At 48.0% G+C, this 22,965-nt stretch overlaps 1 protein-coding gene and 1 pseudogene across 1 annotated transcript; both read right to left on the bottom strand.

Annotated features, from left to right (window-relative positions):
- Positions 1–5,856: 5,856 nt before the first annotated feature.
- Positions 5,857–7,192, bottom strand: LOC136473497 (auxin-induced in root cultures protein 12-like). The gene has a single exon (XM_066471135.1). It carries the CDS (start codon positions 6,804–6,806, stop codon positions 6,048–6,050), a length of 759 nt encoding a protein of 252 aa, XP_066327232.1. The 5' UTR covers positions 6,807–7,192; the 3' UTR covers positions 5,857–6,047.
- A 1,639-nt stretch (positions 7,193–8,831) lies between these two features.
- LOC136477264 (probable galacturonosyltransferase 4) lies at positions 8,832–22,738 on the bottom strand (annotated as a pseudogene).
- Positions 22,739–22,965: the final 227 nt, after the last annotated feature.

The raw sequence follows: 22,965 nt of genomic DNA, 5'->3' as shown, positions 1-22,965 counted from the left end.
TTATCATGAGATATGAGCATGGAAAGTAATAAATCTAGACCGGGCATACTCGGTGTGAGAGCCACAAGACATGGAGGTCTTATGAGCGGCTTCTTTCTGCCTGTGTCAATTAAGGTCCATCCATTGTTGAATTACATGAGGTGAGACTTTGTAGTACTAAACACATACTTTGGTAAGCCTTAACTCGGCTATTCTATTACGAGAATGGCTACTCGCTCATTGGGAGTGGAGAGATGGCGGGAATAGCGTGTACCCACGTGGCAATGGGTTGGATTGGTGGAGTACTGTATTCTCGGGTGGCGCGGACCCATTCTTGTTTTAGAGGATCCGAGGGTAGGTTGGTATATGTAGGTCGGGGACCTGCATATGTCGTGTGGTCTAGAATCCCTAGCTGGGTTTATAATCGGTTTGAATCGTCGTTGCTCATCGGTTATGGAGACTCAACTCACTGTTCATCATCGTAGTTAATAACTGGAACTTGAGTAAGGTTTAAGAAAGTGTGGGATATGAAGTTTCATGATCTCATTACGGATCATGTCAGCTTTGTATATGATCTTTTTGAAGATAAAAATGTTGATATAAAGAATTTTGTTAAAGAGCTTTTACGCAAAAAGAACTTTCATTATTGCTAAAGCCATACCTTGAATCCCTGAGCCTGCATTCCTGAGTCTTCTCAGTTTTTATTTCGGTTAAGTCTTGTTGAGTACTTTTGTACTCAGGGTTCGTTAACCCTTGTTGCAGGTGAGCCTCATGAGCAGGTCTGTTTTGGACCTTGCTGCATGACTGTTGTTCCTGTTGATGACGATAAGTGAATGTGTGATCCTTGGGCAGGATGCTTATTTTGTGTGTTATGTTTATGTTAATTATGCCACTCCACTACTACTATGGTTTGTAATAATAATCGTACTCAGTTTGTAAGGTTTGAAACAACTGGTTTGTAAACTAAGTTACCGTAAGACTTCCGCTATTTTACTCTGATGTATATATTTGAATAAATGTTGTAATACTGCAATGACTCTGTAATGTGATCCTGCTCAAAAATCGTGGATGATTCGGGGTTCCCCGAGGACACCCGACAGACTTCTTAAGTTACCAGAAACATATGCATAGTCATAAAAGGTCATTGGACAGTGACAAAGTGCATGTGGGTCCTATAACTTAGGAGGTTCTACCACACCCGTGGACTGAAAGAGGTTTTTCCTCATATATATGGAGATCATGTCTACCAAATTGTTGGACATGGTCTTAGGTATAGTGTGGTGGTTTGGAGATGAGGTGAGATGAGATGGAGCGCATGCACTTTGTGCGTGTTTTGTTTAGAGACATGAAGGGCAGAGTCATCCCACCTAGAATATATTTTCATCATATGCACGATGAGCTCGTTCCTATAAAAGAAAGCAGATTTACTAGTGCATCCCTCATGGCTGAGCTTGTTGGTGGAGGAGAGGAGGAAGAGGTGCGGGGAGGAAGAGCAATCCAAAGGTTGAGGAACTGCTATGAGCGAGCTCGGTTGGAGGTAGGGTGCGGTCGTTGTTTGGACAGAGGTTGAAGAAAGGGAAAGAAATGTGAGAGGCCGGCAGGTGTCACCCTCCTTATCCCATTTTTTTATGTCCCTAAACCAAATACACAATAAGGATCGTCCTATCTTTTAGACCGAAGGCACATTGGCCTAGCTTCTATTGAAAGCTTTAACAGAGTAACTGCTGGGACTACCAGCTTTACAAGAGAATGCCTAGACCCAAGCTAACAGTATCAACGACACAGCAAACCACCACGCACACCTAATGCAAAAGATTAAAAAAACACTGACCAAACAGAGGTGCATTTACAAAAGCTAGATGAACCATAACAGAAAAGGAAATGAACATCTTCGGGGTCTTCATCTTCATCAAAAAACATAAGTCACTAGGCTGACAGCCCCTCCTCCAGTTTTCCCAGCGCTACCTCCATCTTGCTGCGGTCCTCCACCTTCGTTAACCTGATCCACTATTTTAAGAAACCGTAAGCTCTATAAGCAACTTGTTTAGGGGATTTATCAATAATATTTGAGGAAACTAGGTCATTCCTAGAATTCCACTACTAAAGTTATCACCCCCTCTCTTCCCAAATCTTGATAAGAAATAATGGATATTGGGATTTTAGGCCAGCCCAGACTATCCCTCACCCAACTTCCTGGTCTGCAACCTTTTCTCCATTTTCTTAGCAGCATCACTCAATTCAGCCATGGAGAGTCTACTGTCACTAATAGGAAGGCCTAGATACTTCATAGGGAACTTGCATAGTTTACAATTGAAAGCATCTGCCACCTCTTGTCCAGCTTCCTCTGATAAGCCAACATTAAAAACTTCACTCTTAGAGTAATTAATCCTCATTCCAGACATCTCTTCGTAGCAGAATAATATGAACTTAAGATTTATGATATCCTTCTTGGAATTTTGTAAGAAAAGTATAGTATCATCTGCATATTGCAAATGTGTTAGACCACCCTCAACTAACTAGGTACCACTCCATGTATGACCCCTCTTGACTGGGGATCTCCCTGCCTAAGCCCCTTGTAGCTCCTAGAATAAGAGCCAACTTCACCATTTAAGTTCACAGCCACTTTACCCTCTTGCACAGCGCTGATCACCAAATCAATCCACTTTTCACTGAAATTTTTCCTCAACAAAACATCCCTCAGGAAGCTCTGGTTCACCTTATCGTAGGCCTTCTCAAAGTCAAGTTTTAGTACAATTCCTTATTTCTTCTTCACCCTCAACTCATGTAGGACCTCATGAACAATCAACACACCATCCAAGATGAACCTCCCAGGGATAAAAGCTGTTTGAGCTTCACTAATTACTTTACTAGCCACATTGTTTAGCCTCAAAGTAAGAACTTTAGTGATAATCTTATAAATCACATTAAGCAAGCAAATTGGTCTAAACTGTTTAATTTGGTTAGCCCCCTTGATCTTAGGAATTAGTACTAGCACCCCATAGTTGAGCCTAGCAATGTCCAACTTGTTCTGGTGCAGCATTTGAAGCATCTCAAAGATATTATCCTTTACCAAACCCCCAAAAAGATTTGAAAAACAGAGTGGAGAAACCATCGGGCCCAGGTGCAGAGTTAGCCTTCATCTCCTTGACAGCATTTTTCTAACTCCTCCATAGAAAAAGGTTTAATTAAAGCTTGATTGTCTAATGCCTCCACTCTTCCTTCAAATCTCTAGAAATCTTCCCCTAGTTTGATTCTGGGATCTCTTTCACTTCCAAACAATCCCTTATCTAAATCAGTTATGTATTTCTTCAGGTCCTCTTTCTCCTCAATCAATCTATCCCCATCAACCAAACTCTTTATTAAACATTTTCTCTTTCTGCCATTTGCCACCCCCATGAAAATACCCTCTGTCACCTTGCAGCAGCCAATTCTCTTTCTCCTCTTCTTTGCCACATTAATTCCTTAGCCTCATAAATAGCTACTAGTTCATTCTCCTTCTCATATCTGCCCAGCCATTCCTGACTGTTCAAGCCTCTGCTTTCTGCTAGCTTATCCCACTCCTCAATACATGTCAACAGTTTTTGTTTTAGTTTCCTCTGATCACTCCCCTAATTTCGGCTCCATCCTTTCAAACTTCTCCTAAGACTTGAGGCCAAAATCTTCAAATGATCTAAAATATACTGTTTATTCCTTTAAGCCATTTGTCTACCACCCACTCGCTGAAACCTTCCTGTAACAACCAAGCTAACTCAAATCTAAAAACTAATGATCACACTCTACTATCACTTTCAGTTTGGACTAATAGAGGGTTATGATCAGAACCTAATCTGGTCAAGGTCTACACTGTAGCTAATGGAAATTGAGAGTCCAAATGTGCAGAAACAAAAACTCTGTCCAGAACTGCCATAATTGGATTCTCTTGCTTATTTGTCCAATTATAACTACCACCATGCCTGTGAAGTTCTCTCAAACTAGTATCATTCACAAATTGATTAAAAATATGAACCAAATTTCTATTAATGACCCCATTAGATTTCTCTGCCATATCTCTTACCAAGTTGAAATCCCCACCTACAATTACAGGGTTCTGCTGAAATCAAATTTCCTCCATAAGCTCCTTCAAAAAGTCAGTCTTGAGCTCCAACTGTACAGGGCCATAAACATTTAAAATATCCCACTTAAATCTAGAATCAATAGATTTCAGACTAAACCTTTGGAAATAACTACCCTTCTTGTAATACAGCACCTCCAAAGAATCCTTGTTAACCCTAACAGCAAACCACCAGATCTCCCCCTAGGAGCAATCCACCTCCAATCCATGTCTTCCCCTCTAACTAGATTACTTAGCTCTCTTGGCTTGAAAGATTGTTTGATTGTTTCTTATAGACATACCACTTCTACTTGATGTTTATGGTAGAGTTCTCCTAGCTGTACACAATAAGGATCGTCCTATCTACACAACTAAACAAGAAATGAGATCATCTCATTTGAGAAATCAGAGATAGGGTCATCTCATCACTAGCTATCTTCAAACCAAACACAACCTTATATATTCAGAAAAGAAAGAGATCTTTTAGATAGTCCATGGCTCCCGTAAGAAGTGGAGAGGAATAGGTCAAGGCTTTGTCCAAGCACCTCGATCCCTCGAAAGGGACAAACAACTGCACTAAGCATGAACTGGTCCTCCTCCACGGCTGCACCCAGGCCAGATTGACCGCCTAAGTGTCTCCGTGGTGGTCGTGGTCACCAACTTGTCATGGTAGAGGCCGGTGTGGTGTGCCATTGACGAATCATGCCACTATCCCTGAACCATGTGCTGCTGCATCCGTCCAAGCTTTAGAGAGCACAGCCACCATGATGAAGAAATACTTATTATTAAGTTGCATGCAACTACCACTTCAACCCAAAAGCTTAAGCTTATGGGAGAGGTGGGCAATTCACTTATATTCCAACACTCCCCCTCACGTGGAGGCTCCCTCAGACCTCAAACGTGGAATAGGAGCGAGCAGCAATTATTTTATTTAATTGTGCTAACCAGGATTCGAACTCGAGACCTCTGACATCATATTAAGTTGCATGCACCTAACAGTTCAATCCAAAAGTTAAAGCTGATGGGGAGAGGTGGCAATTCACTTATATTCCAACACTTATGACCGTTGCTGCTCTTTCTCTCCTTCGATGCTATTTTTTTATGGGACGATTGAAGAACACTCCATTGGTAAGACCTCTATTTTGCGAGTCTTTTTTCCTTTTGGGCAGCGCATCGAATGACACCACAGAGTTGACAATCATTCAGTGATTCACGCCTTAATCGATTTGATGGGAATTGAAAACGATTCAAAGGAATTAAGGGGATTAACTGAACGAGTCTTTGAGAACATAAAAAATAAAGGGTGTAAATCGATGTAAAAAAATAGCGACCTCAAAACTTCATTGCGGAATGCCTAGAGCACCGAAGGTTTAACATTCGCATCTTCGAAAATGGTGTAAAGCTAAAGTAAAATTGTTGCCCAGGAACTCGGCGAGTGTCAGTCTCAATAGGAAGTTTTTATGACACAGTTACAATGAAATAAAACTCTCTCTATCTCTCTTCACATTTAACCTGCCAGCTTATGACGTGTCACAATATTAAATAAGAATGGAACATGTTTGTAAACCCTATTGAGACGAGCTTTAAACAATTTTTATCCAAAAACATGCAATACGGTTTTGTCCGTTCAATTTGTTTTACTACCCCGTTGAGAGAAGAATATAGTTCTAGAATAATGTTAAATAAAAAAAATTAAAGTTTTTACTAAGGTTATATAAAAAATACTGACATTTATCATACTAAATAAATAAAATATATTTTATATTATGTTTATTTAGAGTCAGACATGTTAGTAACATTTTCGTAAATTTAGTTATTAAGTTTAAAATAGTTTAATTTTAACTAGACCTATTACATTATTTTTTGAGACTGAGATTGTATTTATCTTTATTGCATCAAGGAAGGATGGCAAGGTAGGAGTAGAATACAAACCATAATGACACACAAAAATAAAATGAATGATGTGGTACATCAGCAGCTATCCTACCATCGCCCAGAAACCCAGCAATGCCAGTACAACGTGTGCCGTCGGGGAGACCCTGTGCGTGCCTGCCGCCCGTGGGACCTGCCTGCCTGACGGCGGCCAAGAAGACGACCTGTCGCTGGACGGGCCGCCGGCGTGAGCTGGAGGGCTTGCGGCAGCCCCGACAGTGAGTACGAGCTCGCCCATGGCAGCCAGGTTTTCGGGGGCCATGGCGTGCACATCGGGCGCTCCTCTGGTGACGGAGGACCCGACCTGCCACACCTGGTTCACCACCTCCATCCCCTTGCCCAGCTGCAGCGTGGCGTACAGCCGGATCCTCCCGCCGCTGCCCACGTCGGCGGCGAGGCCGTCGGCGGGGAACGCGATGGGCGTCGAGGCGGCGCCGACCGCGTAGTAGCTGGTGATGTTGTAGGTTCTGACGGTGGGCGTGGACGCGGACGAGGAGGCGCCGCCAGCGACGAACGCCAGCAGCGCCTGCGTGCCCACCATGCCGTTGTCGCCAGTGGGGTTGATGCCCCAGGCCACCCACCCGCCGGGCGCTGCCGGCACGGCCACGAACGCCAGCGACAGCGACGGCCCGGACGCGTCGTCGTAGTAGGTCCAGTGCAGCGCCGCGCCGAGCTGTAGGAGGTCCTGGCACGTCACGTAGGTCTTCCCTGATGGGAAGACCTCACTGGTGCACGCGGACATGGCGGCCGGCAAGGCCAGAGCGAGCAGGAGCACCACGAGCTGGTGCACCGTCGCCGAAGCCATGAACAGTTGAAGCTGATCCCCTGGCTACTTGTACTTGAGCAGCCGCCTCTGCTTCTGCTAGGTGCTGCTCTGTTTTACTACTAGCAAGTGGAGGATTGATTCGACTGGATCAAGCGTAATAATGCTGTGGCGACTTGCGACGTCCAATGAAAGTATCAAAGGTTGGTTAATGGATATGTGATGGACAACCAAACATCATGCCTGGAGAATGGTCTACTTTGGTGGACGTGTACAACGGGTTGCCGGAGACGTTAGTATTACGGGTGCCGTCAGATTTTAATTGTCTCTCCATCTCTCTAAAATATCTCTCCATCGCTTGCTGCTGCGTCGTGCGCTCGTTGCTGCCATCTTTCCCGCCGCGCACCCCATCTCGCGCTGCGTAGCTCCTCTAGCGTCGCGCTCCATCCCCCGCACCGTGCCCCGTCCTCCATGCGTCGAGGTGCTACTGGGGTGCTACCGTGGTGCTGCTGCCACCGCTGTTCCCCACCAGAATGTCGTGGCCGCTGCAATGCGCGACCTCTGCAAGAAGATGTTGCGATGAAAACGCATGTTGCAAACATATGTTTCAAGTGTTTCAGATATTTCAGGGGTATGTTGCAATTGTTTCATATGAATGCCGCAAAAGTAGATCGGGAATATTGCACATGTTGTATATGTTGAAAGTGCTTCAGAGGCATGTTGGAAGTGTTTCAGAGGCAAACATTCTGATCTGGATATTGCATATGTTTTACATATATGTTGCAACAATATATTCCAAATGTTTTAGTTGTTTGAATATCATGTTGCAATAAGTGTTTTCTTGTCACAAGTTGCAAGTGTTTTATATGGATGTTGCATATGTTTCACACATATATTGCAAGTGTATGTTCCAGATGTTTCATCTATTGCATACGTATATTGCATTCAAGTGTTTCATTTATACATATTTCATGTTGTTTGGAGAGTTAGGGGGCGCGGGGAGTGATGGTTGCATGGCATGAGCACCGGGGAATGGGGCGTAGCGAGTTGGAGGTCAAGGTGCGCGGCGCGCCGGTGTCCTACGGACGGGGGGGGGGGGGGCGCTCAGGGCCACGGTCGGGGCACGACGGGGGCGGGGTGCGACTACGGGGTGGGCGAACTGCCTCGAATCGAGGCAGATAGGGCAGGCTGCGGGTGCGCCTGTCCGGATGCCCGCGCGCTAGCACCTCCCATTGTAGTTTTGTCCAGAGTTAAATTTGTCTAATTTGATCAAATTTATAGAAAAAAATATTGATATCTAAACTATAGAACAAATACACTGTCAAAATATATTTCATTGTGGAAATCTAGTTTATTGTTGTATATGTTTGAGTATTTTTCTATAAACATGATTAAAGATGGAGAAAATTGATTTAGGAAAAAACTAAAATAACTTATAGTTGGGATGGTGGGACTATTTTCGGATTATATCTTCTTTGTTAGTATATTTGTTCCTATAGTTCACAATTGGAATGTTGTGACATATGTGTTCAAAAATAAAAAGGTCAAAAAATAAGCTTCGCATTCCTCAACTGATATAATCAAGGAGTTGCACCTAGACTAGGCAACAAGTCGTGGTAATAAATAAGTAAATAACAGTGTCCTCGTTACAATTTATAGCACGAATGTCAGACGTCAATAGAGATTAAACCATTAAGGCATTGTTTATTTGCTAGTAGAGCACCCTATGACTGTCACACTCACACCTTGTACCTTACTAAGAAAATAAACATTACAGCTGCCGCAAGGTGTAAGGAGCTGCTGATCTATACCAACAAAATGTTAGACCGTGGAGAAATGACATGACAGTCTGAATTCCCAAGTAACCGTGGCTCACGACTGCTCAAATTCATAACACACGTAGGTCGATTAATGTAAGAATGACATGATAACCAGTCCAAGATCTTCTGGACAACAATATTTAATAGGACACGCAAACTTCAATCTGTACAATGGCACTGAAGTTCTGCTACTGTTTCTGTCCAGAAAAAATTATAATAAAGGGCAACATCGCAACAAACTCAAGGGTGCAATGCAATATCATACCCAGTTGAATACCTACTAAATTGTTGGGAAAGTCTGCTTCCAAATTTCATATCACCACGTTTGCAGCAAACATTCAGTACATAAAGGCGATATCACATAAGAGCATTGCACTATCTAAATTTTTCCCTGCTCTAAAAACATTACAGCTATATCTGCAATTATGCTGAGGGGTCTAACAAGACGCACAGGATTTAAGAGATCTTGTTAACAGCTGAAATCTAAAGCAAGAATCAAATTGAATACTATGCTGACTACACTAAAGGGCACATCGACAGAAAACAAGCTATTGGTTATGTCAGAAGGGATTAGAAGGACCAGGTTCCTTCATGGATTAATGTTGCATTCCTGCAGGAAAGATTGGTCATAATCCAGATACTTGGACCAGTAGCTCCGGAACTTGGGCAGGCCAATCTCCAGCCAGGGCTTCATGTTGCCATTGTAATGTATGACCGCAGCACGCTCAATGTCTCTGCTGTTTACATGGGGATTGTAACCTAGACCAAGAACATGCCATGACCGGCTGAGGGGAAATGTCTTGTTCCAGAATGTGATCAAACCCGGAGGGAGAGTACCAAGTTTCCAGAGCGATCTATCTTCATTCTGCAAAAAGATAAAAAAAAAAAAGAGGAAACAACTTAAAACTACTCAGTACTGAATCATAATCAGTGCATGTAACCAAAGTTCCCATGAAAGAAGACAAACAGAATAGAATCAAATATATTTGAGTGAATATAAGTTATGAAACAAAGTTTTCTACATTATTTAAAACAGAGAAAAATTGTTCAAAAATATTTATATACATTCTCTATAGAAATTATGGTCCCAAATCTTTTCTTGAGTTTTAATGTCCCCATAATGTAAGATTATCTTCTCTGGTGGCAACAGTATAGACTAACACTCCGCAGAATATATGGTTCAAATCATTGTGGGTATTTCCAGTGCATCCTTTCTAGATATAAACCCCAAGAAAGTTCTAGTTTACTACTGAACCCTAACACAAACAAACACTGCTACTCACAATTGCAGCACTGTTAATTTCTTTTTCATGAACATGTATGAAAAAATGAGAAAAATGAGCTGACATAAATAACCCAGTGTGACAAGGGTGTGAGAATCTTACAAGCTTCTGCCACAAGTGATAGACTTGTGTTATGTTCTGCTGCCTCCATTCAGCCAGGTCAAACACATTCATTCCAAAAGCCCAACCACAAGCATGCGGGTCAAAACTCTTGGCGATAATAGGATTTGAAAAATTCAGGTATCGATCATAGCGATGGAAATTCTCTCCACAAGTCTCAACAGCACCATTTATCTTCCCCTTCATATTGATTGACCAAAGGCCAGTCAGATCCTTCTTTACTACTATGTCATCATCAAGAAAGACCATCTTCTCAAGCTTTGGATAAATCTCAGGTAGGTAAAAACGCAGATGATTAAGGATTGACAGGTACTTCGGGTTTCGATATTTCAAGTTTGAATCTGAGTTTGCATGATTCGTTCCGAAGTAGTAATCAATCATGGATTCGGACCCAAGTTGTTTGTACTGGACTGTAGTTGTCATTTAGCCATGTGAACTCCCCAATATGCTGTACTTCAATTGTTGCTTTCCCCGGAGGATTAGAGAGGAACCACATTCTCATTGGAGCATAATTCAATTTGTCAGTTACTATGTGGAAAACATGATCAGAAGGATGCTGGAAACAATAGTTCCACTCAGTATGATGCCATCATTCAGTTAAAAGTCAAATATAGAACCATATACTAAACTTACATACCTTAGCATTTAACACTGTCGGATTAACAACAACCGCTGTTGCTAGTATATTATCCGAGAACAAGGCATAATGATACAGTTTTGGGTTAATGAGTTTTTGTTGGTTTGGGAACTGCTGCCAAACAGGATCCAATGAAAAGTATTCATTAGCTAGTCTCAGGGGGAGGCAGTGAAGACCTTTAGGAAGGGTTTTAGCTGCAAGTTGTGTCAGAAAAACTGTTATGACCGGCATCTCTTACACGCGACGAAGGAGCTCAGGTGGCTAGCAGGAGGACGCAAGGCTACGTGCGTACGCTGAGTTGGGCTCCAGGCCCAAATTATCGTTATATACTATTATTAGAAATATTGATATTGTTAGGGAGTTATTTCTATTTTTAGTAGAGAAAAGAGATATAAATATTCTTGTAAGACTCTTTTGAGAATTTAAGCAGAAAACATATTGTTTTCTCGGCTTCCCAAAGGAGCCGGGAGTTTCACCGTAACCCCACCCTAACTCGCGTACGCAAGCAGCCACGGCGCCGCCGCGCCGTCTTCCTCGCGTCCTCAAGCCTCGTCCAGCAATCACACACACATACAACCTTCGTTCCATCCCAGGGAGAGCTAGGCATCATAGCAGCTTGGTATCGGAGCCAGGCACGATGACCACTGCCCCGCCGAGCGCCGCTACTTCGCCGCCGCTGCCCTCCGCGCCGCTGTTCTCCGCGCCGCTGCCCGCGGCGTCCTTCGAGATCTCGGACGCCTCCACGTCCTCCGGCGGACCTCTGACCTTGGAGTCCCTGGCCGGGGTGGTTGTTCAGATCGGCCGCAACATGGACCTGCTGAGCCGCAACATGGCCGCCATGCAGTCGGCCTTGGCGGGTCTCCTTCCGCCGCCGCCCCCATCGCAACCGGCGCCTCCACCTCCACCACCACCGCCGGCTATACCGTCTGCGTCGCAGCAGGCGCGTTTCCCCTACGGCATGCCGCAGAGCGGGACAGGGGTACCCCTCCATCTTCTTCAGTGGCCGTCCTCACCGTCCCCCATCCCGACCTGGGCACTGGCAGGGTCGGTGGCCGCGCCCATCTACACAGCGGCCACCTCGCCTACACCGTCCGCCTCCATCGCTCCCTCGGTTCCCACCTCGGGGACGTTCTACGGCGGCACGGACGGGACGCTCCTCTACGGTGGCGCTCCTGTCGCGACCGCGTCGGCGGTCCTCGGAGGCGGCGGCCCCCCAGGCGCCCTGCCCCATGCGGAAGCAGCGTTCAGCGGCGTTCTCGACCCGCCGAAATTCTACAAGCTCGAGTTTGCTACCTACGACGGCAGCGTGGATCCCCTCAATTGGCTTAACTAGTGCGAGCAATTTTTTCCGCGGGCAGCGCACCTTGGCTTCAGCTCGCACATGGTTGGCATCGTACCATCTTCGTGGCGCTGCCCAAACATGGTATTACGCGCTCGAGCAAGATGAAGGCATGCCCGCCTGGGAGCGCTTCCGCGCGCTGTGCCAGCTGCGTTTCGGTCCGCCCACGCAGGGTACTCGTTTGGCGGAGCTGGCTCGGCTGCCCTTCACCTCCACTGTCCAAGATTATTCGGAGCGTTACAACGCCGTCCTCTGCCATGAGCGCAACCTCAATGCTCGTCAGAAGGCACAACTCTACGTCGGCGGCCTTCCGAAGCACATCAAGGTGGATGTGGAGCTGCACCATCCGCAAGACTTGCAGTCCGCCATGTACTACGCGCGGGCTTACGAGCGTCGCGCGGCTGCCTTCCTGCCTGCGCAACAACCGCAGCAGCAACGCGGCCTTCGTCCTCCGGCGCGCCCTGGGCTCCATACACCGCCCAGCCCAGACCGGGGGCAGCTCCATCTGCGGGGGCCGGTCAGCAGGTCCAGCAGCCGGCCGCGCCTACACAGCCAGGGCAGCCGCGGTTCCGCCGGCTGTCACCGGCTGAGCAACAGGAACGGCGTCGCCAGGGCCTCTGCTTCAACTGCGACGAGCCGGACGTCCGCGGACATGTTTGTCAGCGCTTGTTCTACTTGGAGAACGACGACTACGTCGACGCCGAGATTCCGGCCGAGGTCGCCGCGGCGGCTGTGTTACGGGAGGAGCCCGCCGTCGCCCCTGTCCTGGAGCCTGCGGACGACGCGCCGTCCGCAGGGGCACACCCCACCATGTCCCTGTACGCGCTCGCGAGTGTTCGGCCCAAGAACGCCATGCTGCTGCCCGCGACAGTGCGCGGCCACCGTATGGTGGCTCTCCTCGACTCCGGCTCGACGACTAACTTCCTCAACGCCGACCTCTTCAGTCGTCTACAGCTGCCCTCCGTTCCGCATCCCTCGCTGCGAGTGCTCGTGGCCAACGGGGACCGCGTGCCTTGCCACGGCCTAGCCAGTGACGTCGCCCTGACCATCGGCACCGAGGAGTTTTCCATCAGCTGCTTCGGCATCAGTCTCGGCGAGTTCGACCTCATCCTGGGGTTCGAATTCCTGAAGACCCTCGGCCCTGTTCTGTGGGACTGCGAGAACCTCTCCGTGGCCTTCACACGAGCCGGACGCCACATCCTGTGGAAGGGCCTGGGCTCCCCCTGCGACGACACCAGGGAGCCCAAGGTCCGGGCGGTCTGTTCCTCTTCCGACCAACCCCTCTTGGATCGGCTATTGCTCCAGTTCGGCTCGGTTTTCGACGAGCCGCGCGGCCTGCCACCGGCGCGCCGCTACGACCACCGGATTCACCTCCTTCCGGGCACCGCTCCAGTTGCCGTCCGCCCCTACCGCTACCCGCAGCTCCAGAAGGATGAGTTGGAGCGGCAATGCGCCGCTATGCTAGACCAGGGGATCATTCGTCCCAGCACATCTCCGTTCTCCGTCCCGGTTCTCCTTGTTCGCAAGGCGGACAACTCCTGGAGGTTCTACATCGACTATCGCGCCCTCAACGCGAAGACCTCCAAGGACAAGTTCCCCATCCCGGTGGTGGAGGAGCTCCTCGACGAGCTCCACGGCGTCCACTACTTCACCAAGCTGGACTTACGTTCGGGCTATCACCAGGTGCGGATGCACCCAGACAACATCAGCAAGACGGCCTTCCGCACGCACCAGGGGCACTACGAGTTTTTGGTGATGCCTTTTGGCCTCTCCAATGCCCTGGCCACGTTCCAGGCGCTGATGAACGACGTCCTCCGCCCATATCTCCGCAGGTTCGTGCTGGTGTTTTTCGATGATATCCTGATCTATAGTTCCTCTTGGGCGGAACACCTGCAGCACATCATCGTCGTCCTCAACGCTCTTCGCACCCACCGCCGGCACCTCAAACGTTCCAAGTGTTCGTTTGGGGCCTCCTCCGTGGCCTACCTGGGCCATGTCATCTCTGCAGCAGGCGTCACCATGGACGCTGACAAGATCGCGGCGGTTGCCTCTTGGCCCGTGCCGCGGTCTGCTCGGGCGCTGCGGGGCTTCTTGGGCCTCGCCGGCTACTACCGGAAATTCATCCGGGACTTCAGGATCATCGCGGCGCCCCTAACGCGTCTCTTGCGGCGAGACGCGTTTGCCTGGGACGACGAGGCCGCCGCGGCCTTCCAGGCGCTCAAGGGCGCCCTCACTACGGGGCTAGTCCTGCAAATGCCCGACTTCGACAGGCTCTTCACGGTGGACAGTGACGCCTCGGGTGCAGGGGTTCGGCGCCGTCCTACATCAGGGCGCCGGGCCCCTCGCCTTCTTCAGCCATTCGTTCGCCGCTCGCCACCTCAAGCTTGCTGCTTATGAGCGCGAGCTTATTGGGCTGGTGCAGGCTGTGCGGCATTGGCGGCCTTACTTGTGGGGGCGCCACTTCCTCGTACGCACGGACCACTTCAGTCTCAAGTACTTGCTGGACCAGCGCCTGTCGACGGTGTCCGCAACATCAGTGGGTCAGCAAGCTGTTCGGCTTCGACTTCGCCGTGGAATATCGCCCGGGGCGCCTCAACACGGTCGCGGACGCGTTGTCCCGCCGTGATGCCGAGACCACCCCCGGGGATGACGGCAACCTACCAGCAGCTGCGGCCCTCTCCGGGCCATCCTTCGCTTACCTCGACGACGTGCGCCGTGCTACAGCCGCTGCACCGGACGCTGTACTGCTGCTGGAGCGCCTGCAAGCCAGTGAGCTAGGCGCTCCCTGGCACGTGGACGGTGGCCTCTTGCTGCATGGCACACGTATATTTGTGCCTGACTCTGGTGATCTCCGGCACCAGGCCGTTCAGCTCGCCCATGGTGCCGGCCATGAAGGGGTCCAGAAGACATCTGCACCGCCTTCGCTTGGACTTTTATATTCCAGGTGATCGGGCGATGGTCCAAGATTGGGTGCGTGCTTGCACTACTTGCCAACGCAACAAGACCGAAGCCCTGCAGCCCGCCGGTTTGCTCCAGCCGCTGGAGGTACCGTCCCAGGTATGGGCGGATATCTCCATGGATTTCATTGAAGGGCTGCCTAAGGTCGGCGGCAAGTCGGTCATTCTCACCGTCGTCGACCGCTTCTCGAAGTACTGCACACTTCATCGCGCTCGGCCACCCCTACACCGCGGCGTCTGTCGCCCGCGCCTTCTTCGACGGCATCGTCCGGCTTCACGGGTTTCCGACCTCCATCGTGAGTGATCGGGACCCCGTGTTCACCGGCCATGTGTGGCGTGACTTATTCAAGATGGCGGGCGTGACTCTGCGTATGAGCACGGCGTTTCATCCCCAGACGGATGGGCAGTCGGAGGTGGTGAACAAGGTAATTCGCAATGTATTTGCGCTGTGTTACAGGTGATCGGCCTCGCGCTTGGGTGGATTGGCTCTCGTGGGCGGAGTATTGCTATAATACTTCCTTCCATACTGCCCTCCGCGCGACGCCCTTTGAGGTGGTGTACGGGCGGCCCCCACCGGCCATCCTGCCTTATCGGCCGGGGACTGCACGTACCGAGGCTGTGGATGCTCTTCTTCGCAGTCGTGACGAGATGCTGGCTGAGGTTCGCCAATGCCTTATTCAAGCCCAGCAGCTTGCGAAGAAGTATTACGACGCCAACCACAGGGAGGTGGAGTTCGACGTCGGCGCGTGGGTCTGGCTGCGCCTTCTTCACCGCACGGCGCAGTCTCTGGACCCCCATGCCAAGTACAAGCTCGGGCCACGATGGGCTGGTCCGTTCCGCGTGTTGGAACGCATCGGTCGCGTCGCTTATCGTCTTCAGCTACCCGCCGGCGCGCGCTTGCATGATGTCTTCCACGTCAGCCTGCTGAAGCCGCATCGCGGCGATCCTCCAGCGTCGTCTGGTATTCTTCCTCCGACGCAGGATGGCCGCATCCTGCCAGCCCCGGACCGCGCTTTGCAAGCGCTGCAGCGTCGCGGAGTTTGGCAGGTTTTGATCAAGTGGCGTGACATGGCTGTTGACGATGCCACCTGGGGCACCTCGACGAGTTCAAGATTGCCTACCCCGACATCCAGCTCGAGGACGAGCTGTTTTCGCAGGCCGGGAGAGATGTTATGACCGGCATCTCTTACACGCGACGAAGGAGCTCAGGTGGCTAGCAGGAGGACGCAAGGCTACGTGTGTACGCTGAGTTGGGCTCCAGGCCCAAATTATCGTTATATACTATTATTAGAAATATTGGTATTGTTAGGGAGTTATTTTATTTTTAGTGGAGAAAAGAGATATAAATATTCTTGTAAGACTCTTTTGAGAATTTAAGCAGAAAACATATTGTTTTCTCGGCTTCCCAAAGTAGCCGGGAGTTTCACCGTAACCCCGCCCTAACTCGCGTACGCAAGCAGCCACGGCACCGCCGCGCCGTCTTCCTCACGTCCTCAAGCCTCGTCCAGCAATCACACACACATACAACCTTCGTTCCATCCCAGGGAGAGCTAGGCATCATAGCAAAAACAGTCTGCTTTTTGTGTGCATGCAGCTGCTCCTCTGCTGAATGAAGCATAGCTCGAAGCTTTTTGACAACAATAGAACAATCATCCTGCATCTGTTTTCCCTTAATCAGCATCTGCTCCAGTGCTTTAACCTTCTCATTTGCACTGAACAAGTAGAAAATGTTACTGCATCCAACTGATTCCTATGCACAACAAAATGCTATAATATGAAGCAAGTCAGCAGAACTAATGAGAGCCTTACTTCTTTGGTAGATCAGAGTCCTTGGATGCATCACCAAGCACCTTTTGAACTTCTCGTATCCTCTGCCGTAGGTCTTTAAGATACTGGGAATTCGCTCTAATGGATCCAAGACCAAGGTAGACCTTCGCCTTGATTAACTGATCCTTGATATTTCAGATCCGCACATCAGGTAAAACAGTAATTTTAGTTTTACCATCTGTTTTAGCTGATTGGAATTTCTCCATTATAACCTTTGCAGGTGACTGTTTAGGCATAGTGTCCTGTGAACTTTCCTGTAAATAGGTCATGCGATAAGGTCATAAAGATCCAGGATCCATGAAAAACTATGAAAGTAATTTTCTACCAAATAAAATACAACATACTATGGCAAAAGATTAAGGTGTATGTGACTGGCTGATTGCAGTATGTAGACAAATATTTTACAATGTAAACGAAACAAAAGAGGAAAATATTGACTAAATGATTGGGCATCATGGCTTCTTGAGTATAAGACCATGCCTGTTTGGTTTATTTGGTCAGAAACTGCAACTTTCCTGTTGGCACTAAATTTGATGGAATATTTGGATGATGTTCTACTTTAAATAAGCCACAAAGTGGGGCCTTAGTTCAAGCTTTTAGCATTACTTGCAAAGCTGATACAAGAATCCCAAGTTAAGTGATGATTTAACATATTAGAAGGAAAAGAATATTGGGAGGCAAAACTTGGGGGCTAGTATAAGCATACAACAACAACAACAACAAAGCCTTTAAGTTTCAAACAAGTTGGGGTAGGCTAGAGTTGAAACCCAACAGAAGCAATCAAGGTTCAGGCACGTGAATAGCGGTTTTCCAAGCACTCCTATCTAAGGCTAAGTCTTTGGGTATATTCCATCCTTTCAAGTCTCCTTTTATTGCCTCTACCCAAGTCAACTTCGGTCTTCCTCTGCCTCTCTTCACGTTACTATCCTGACTTAGGATTCCACTACGCACCGGTGCATCTGGAGGTCTCCGTTGCACATGTCCAAACCATCTCAACCGGTGTTGGACAAGCTTTTCTTCAATTGGTGCTACCCCTAATCTCTCACGTATATCATCGTTCCGAACTCGATCCCTTCTTGTATGACCGCAAATCCAACGCAACATACGCATTTCCGCGACACTTAGCTGTTGAATATGTCGTCTTTTCGTAGGCCAACATTCTGCACCATACAACATAGCAGGTCTAATCGCCGTCCTATAAAACTTGCCTTTTAGCTTCTGTGGTACCCTTTTGTCACATAGGACACCAGACGCTTGCCGCCACTTCATCCACCCTGCTTTAATTCTATGGCTAACATCTTCATCAATATCCCCGTCCCTCTGTAGCATTGATCCTAAATATCGAAAGGTATCCTTCCTAGGCACTACTTGACCTTCCAAACTAACATCTTCCTCCTCCCGAGTAGTAGTGCCGAAGTCACATCTCATATACTCAGTTTTAGTTCTACTAAGTCTAAAACCTTTGGACTCCAAAGTCTCCCGCCATAACTCCAGTTTCTGATTCACTCCTGTCCGGCTTTCATCAACTAGCACTACATCGTCCGCGAAAAGCATACACCAAGGGATGTCCCCTTGTATGTCCCTTGTGACCTCATCCATCACTAAAGCAAACAAATAAGGGCTCAAAGCTGACCCTTGATGTAGTCCTATCCTAATCGGGAAGTCATCCGTGTCTCCATCGCTTGTTCGAACTCTAGTCACAACATTGCTGTACATGTCATTAATGAGCCCGACGTACTTCGTTGGGACTTTATGTTTGTCCAAAGCCCACCACATAACATTCCTTGGTATTTTATCATAAGCCTTCTCCAAGTCAATAAAAACCATATGTAGGTCCTTCTTCTTCTCCCTATACCGCTCCATAACTTGTCTAATTAAGAAAATGGTTTCCATGGTTGACCTTCCGGGCATGAAACCAAATTGGTTCATAGAGACCCGCGTTATTGCTCTTAAGCGATGCTCGATAACTCTCTCCCATAGCTTCATAGTATGGCTCATCAACTTAATTCCCTGGTAATTTGTACAACTTTGAATATCCCCTTTATTCTTGTAGATCGGTACCAATATACTTTTCCTCCACTCATCAGGCATCTTGTTCGATCGAAAAATATGGTTGAACAGCTTGGTTAACCATACTACAGCTATGTCCCCGAGGCATCTCCACACCTCGATTGGGATACCATCCGGTCCCATCGCCTTACCTCCTTTCATCCTTTTCAACGCCTCTCTGACCTCAGATTCTTGGATTCTCAGCACAAAGCGCCTATTGGTATCATCAAAAGAGTCATCCAACTGAAAGGTTGTGTCCATATTCTCACCATTGAACAATTTATCAAAATACTCATGCCATCGATGTCGGATCTCATCCTCCTTTACCAAGAGATGCTCCCTTTTATCCTTAATGCACTTAACTTGGTTGAAGTCCCGTGTCTTTCTCTCACGAACCCTAGCCATCCTATAAATGTCCTTCTCTCCTTCCTTCGTACTCAAATGTTGGTAAAGATCCTCGTACGCTCTACCCTTTGCCACACTTACAGCTCGCTTTGCAGTCTTCTTTGCCACCTTGTACTTCTCTATGTTGTCCACACTCCTGTCATGGTACAAGCGTCTATAGCATTCTTTCTTCTCCTTAATAGCCATTTGGACTTCCTCGTTCCACCACCAAGTATCTTTAGCCTCGCGTCCCCTTCCTTTGATTACTCCACATACCTCTGAGGCTACCTTCCGAATGTTAGTTGCCATCTTGTCCCACATATTATTTATGTCGTCTTCTTCCTTCCAAGAGCCCTCTTTGATAACCCTTTCCCTAAATACCTCTGACGTCTCCCCTTTCAGTTTCCACCACTTTGTTCTTTCAATCTTAGCTTGTTTATCCCTACGGGCACGCACCTGAAAACGAAAATCTGCCACCAAAAGCTTATGTTGAGAAACAACACACTCCCCTGGTATCACCTTGCAATCCAAGCATGCTCGTTTGTCCTTTCTTCTTGCGAGGACAAAGTCAATCTGGCTACAGTGTTGTCCGCTACTGAAGGTCACTAGATGAGATTCTCTCTTTCTAAAGAAAGTGTTGGCTATCATCAGGTCAAAAGCTACCGCGAAGTCCAGAACTTCCTCCCCCTCCTGATTCCTACTACCATACCCAAAACCTCCATGAACTGCCTCGAAACCTGCGCTTGTAGTACCTACATGCCCATTAAGATCTCCTCCTATAAAAAGCTTCTCACTACTAGGTATAGCTCTAACCAGACCATCTAAGTCTTCCCAGAACTGTCTCTTAGCACTCTCGTCGAGGCCTACTTGGGGGGCATACGCACTAATTACGTTCAAGACCATATCACCAACGACAAGCTTGACTAAGATAATCCTATCTCCTTGCCTTCTCACTCCCACCACACCATTCTTGAGGCTCTTATCAATCAAAACTCCTACTCCATTTCTATTCGCAACTGTCCCTGTGTACCAAAGCTTGAAACCTGTATTGTCCACCTCCTTCGCCTTCTGACCCTTCCATTTAGTCTCTTGAACGCATAATATATTTACACGCCTCCTAGTCGCGGTATCAACTAATTCTCTTAACTTACCTGTAAGTGACCCTACATTCCAACTACCTAAACGGATCCTAGTTGGTTCGACTAGCTTCCTTACCCTTCGCACCCGTCGACTCTGATGCAAAGACCCTTGCTCATTTTTCACTACACCCGGGCGCCGATGTAGCGCGTCACTAAGGAAGCGACGACCCGATCCTTGGTTACTTGACACCATGCCCAGATCACGACACGGCGCGTCACGGGGGTGACGACCCGGCCCTTGCCCATTTAACACCATACCCGGGTTCCGATATGGCGCGTCGCTAAGAGGGTTACGCCCCAACGATTTTCTTTCGGGTCGATTTTCTTTCCGATATGGCTAGTATAAGCATGTGAACGAAAAAAGAATGAAGCCAAACCACCAAGATTCCAGAACAGTTGCATTTTTCACGTAGTGCCTCATCTGCACCTCAAGAATGAAACAAACAGGGCTGACCTAATCACGGGCCAATGCAAACGTTGATGAACTACAACTCAATGAATCCCTAGCTGACAACTGGACGAGAACAACTCAGTCACAGCTGTAGTTCATATTGTAAAAGGGATTGATGCAAACTTGTCCATTAAGAATCGACAGAGAAAACAAAGAGAGCACCATCATAACATTTAGTACACATTGAACTTGTGATGTAAGTGCGCGGAGCCACTCAAAACTCCACACCAGAATTTATTGGTTAAGTTTAGTCACGACAAACTAATACTTTAACCCATTTACATAACCCCCAGAATATTTAACCAGACAAAACAAGTGTATTCCCCATAACATAAATTGCCGAATGACATTAGAAATAATTTTGACATGCTGTGCCAAGAAAAATGAAAGATATCACAACCCTCCAGCAGCCACAACATTTTTTTATAAAAAGCACTAATAGGATTGGGCACCATGGGGTTAGGTGCAATAAGTGAAGATAGATATCACCTACCAACCGATTTCAAAGCTTGGTCTTAACTCCAATAATGCAAATGACAATTCATGGTCCCAAATCTCACAAAACTAATCCTCAGGTGACAACTCAACTAAAATTTGCAAATACCAACCTCAGAAGAAGATTGCTGCTGTGATCCAATGTTTGTCTCCTGCTCATCTGAAACACCTGCTCCCTTCACCAAGCCGCCATCCTGTGCTTCCAGCGTTGTCACTTGCTTGATCACTTCATTAGTTTTCAATGCGGTGCCATCAGCAGCAACCGTCACTTCAGAGAGCACGCGGCTCTTGTGCTCCCCTACTTTCGTCAATGGCAAATCTACACACAGTTTATGTGCAATCGGTCTTAGACAAACAATGAAAATGAAAGTCTTGAACTGCTTAATCTCCTCCGAAACCACGTTTGCACCAACTTTACAAACACAAGAACGAGTTCCTTCGAAACAACAATGGTGAATTGGTGATCAATGTACCTTGGCTCTTAGACTCAGTCAGTTCCTCTGAGAAGACAATGCCGACAGGTTCTTTCAAAGAGCTCACGGTTTCCTGCATCCAAAGGAAACGGAAATCCGTGACTAATTGCCCCTCTGACCAAGAAAAAAATCCCAAAAAGGGGGGCCGCGATTTACCAGAGAAAGTGCATTCAGCTTGTCTGCCTTGCCGCCACGGCCCTACAACGACATTTAATAACCAATAAACATAACCATCAAGATCCAGAGAAAAATCCCCAAGGATCTCAAATCCACCGAGGAAAGCCCCCAAAAAAACCACTCACCTGATTCGTGATTTCTCCAGGAAAATCCCGCGTTTCTGCAAAAATGGGGCAGCAAAATCGTTAAGAACCCTAACGCCAACAAGAAAACGCCCAAGTAGGGAGTCAAATCTTGTACAGATCACGCAGGAGGAGGGAGCGCTTACGGATGGGGTTAAGCGCCGCGGGGAGGCGGCTAGTGTAGAGCACGAGCGGGCAAAGCACCGTGAGGGCGAGGAGCAGCAGCAGCAGCAACCTCGTCCTCGTCCTCACCATCTCGGCGCTTGGTTTTCCTCGATGAGTTTGTCTCGGCCTTGGGTTCCCCTCAGTCCCTCACTGCAGACATTCCTCCTGCATTCCTGGGCAGACGAGGTGGATGCGGGTACGAGCAGACACGGTGAGGGAGGAAGGCGCCCCGGGTTGCTTCGTGGCTGCACGGACTGCTTCTTGCAGAGGAAGACGAGGACGCCAGCGATGTGCACAGGAGTCGAGGGAGTAGTAGGTCCGCACAGGATACGATTCTTCCTGGCTAGGGAAGGAGTACGTGCCCGCTGCAGCAGCGGACGTGGGGGGGGAGGAGGTGTCCACCTCTCCAGATGCGCCGCTCGACGCCGCCACAGAAACCGAGCGATGGGGCGGTGAGTGAAACCGAGGGAGGGAGACGGAGTCGGGCGATGAAAGGAAATCGCGCGTGAGCCGCGCGTGAGCCGACTGAGCGTAGGTATGGCGCCGTCCCACTGCCATGGGTAAAAGGGAGACATTTAACCCTTTTTTTTCCACGACACTCTTTATTTAATAATTTTATACGGGCACCTGCATATTTGTCATCGTAAATAGTAACCTTTCTATTTTTTTCGTTTAATAATTTTATACGGGCACCTGCATATTTGTCATCGTAAATAGTAACCCTCCTATTTTTTTACCATTTTTGTTGATGTGGCATACCACG

The sequence above is a fragment of the Miscanthus floridulus genome, chromosome 8 (assembly GCF_019320115.1).
Source record: "Miscanthus floridulus cultivar M001 chromosome 8, ASM1932011v1, whole genome shotgun sequence".
Lineage (NCBI taxonomy): Eukaryota > Viridiplantae > Streptophyta > Magnoliopsida > Poales > Poaceae > Miscanthus > Miscanthus floridulus.
The sequence above is the reverse complement of the archived record's forward strand: the minus strand, read 5'-3'. Positions and strand labels throughout refer to the sequence as shown.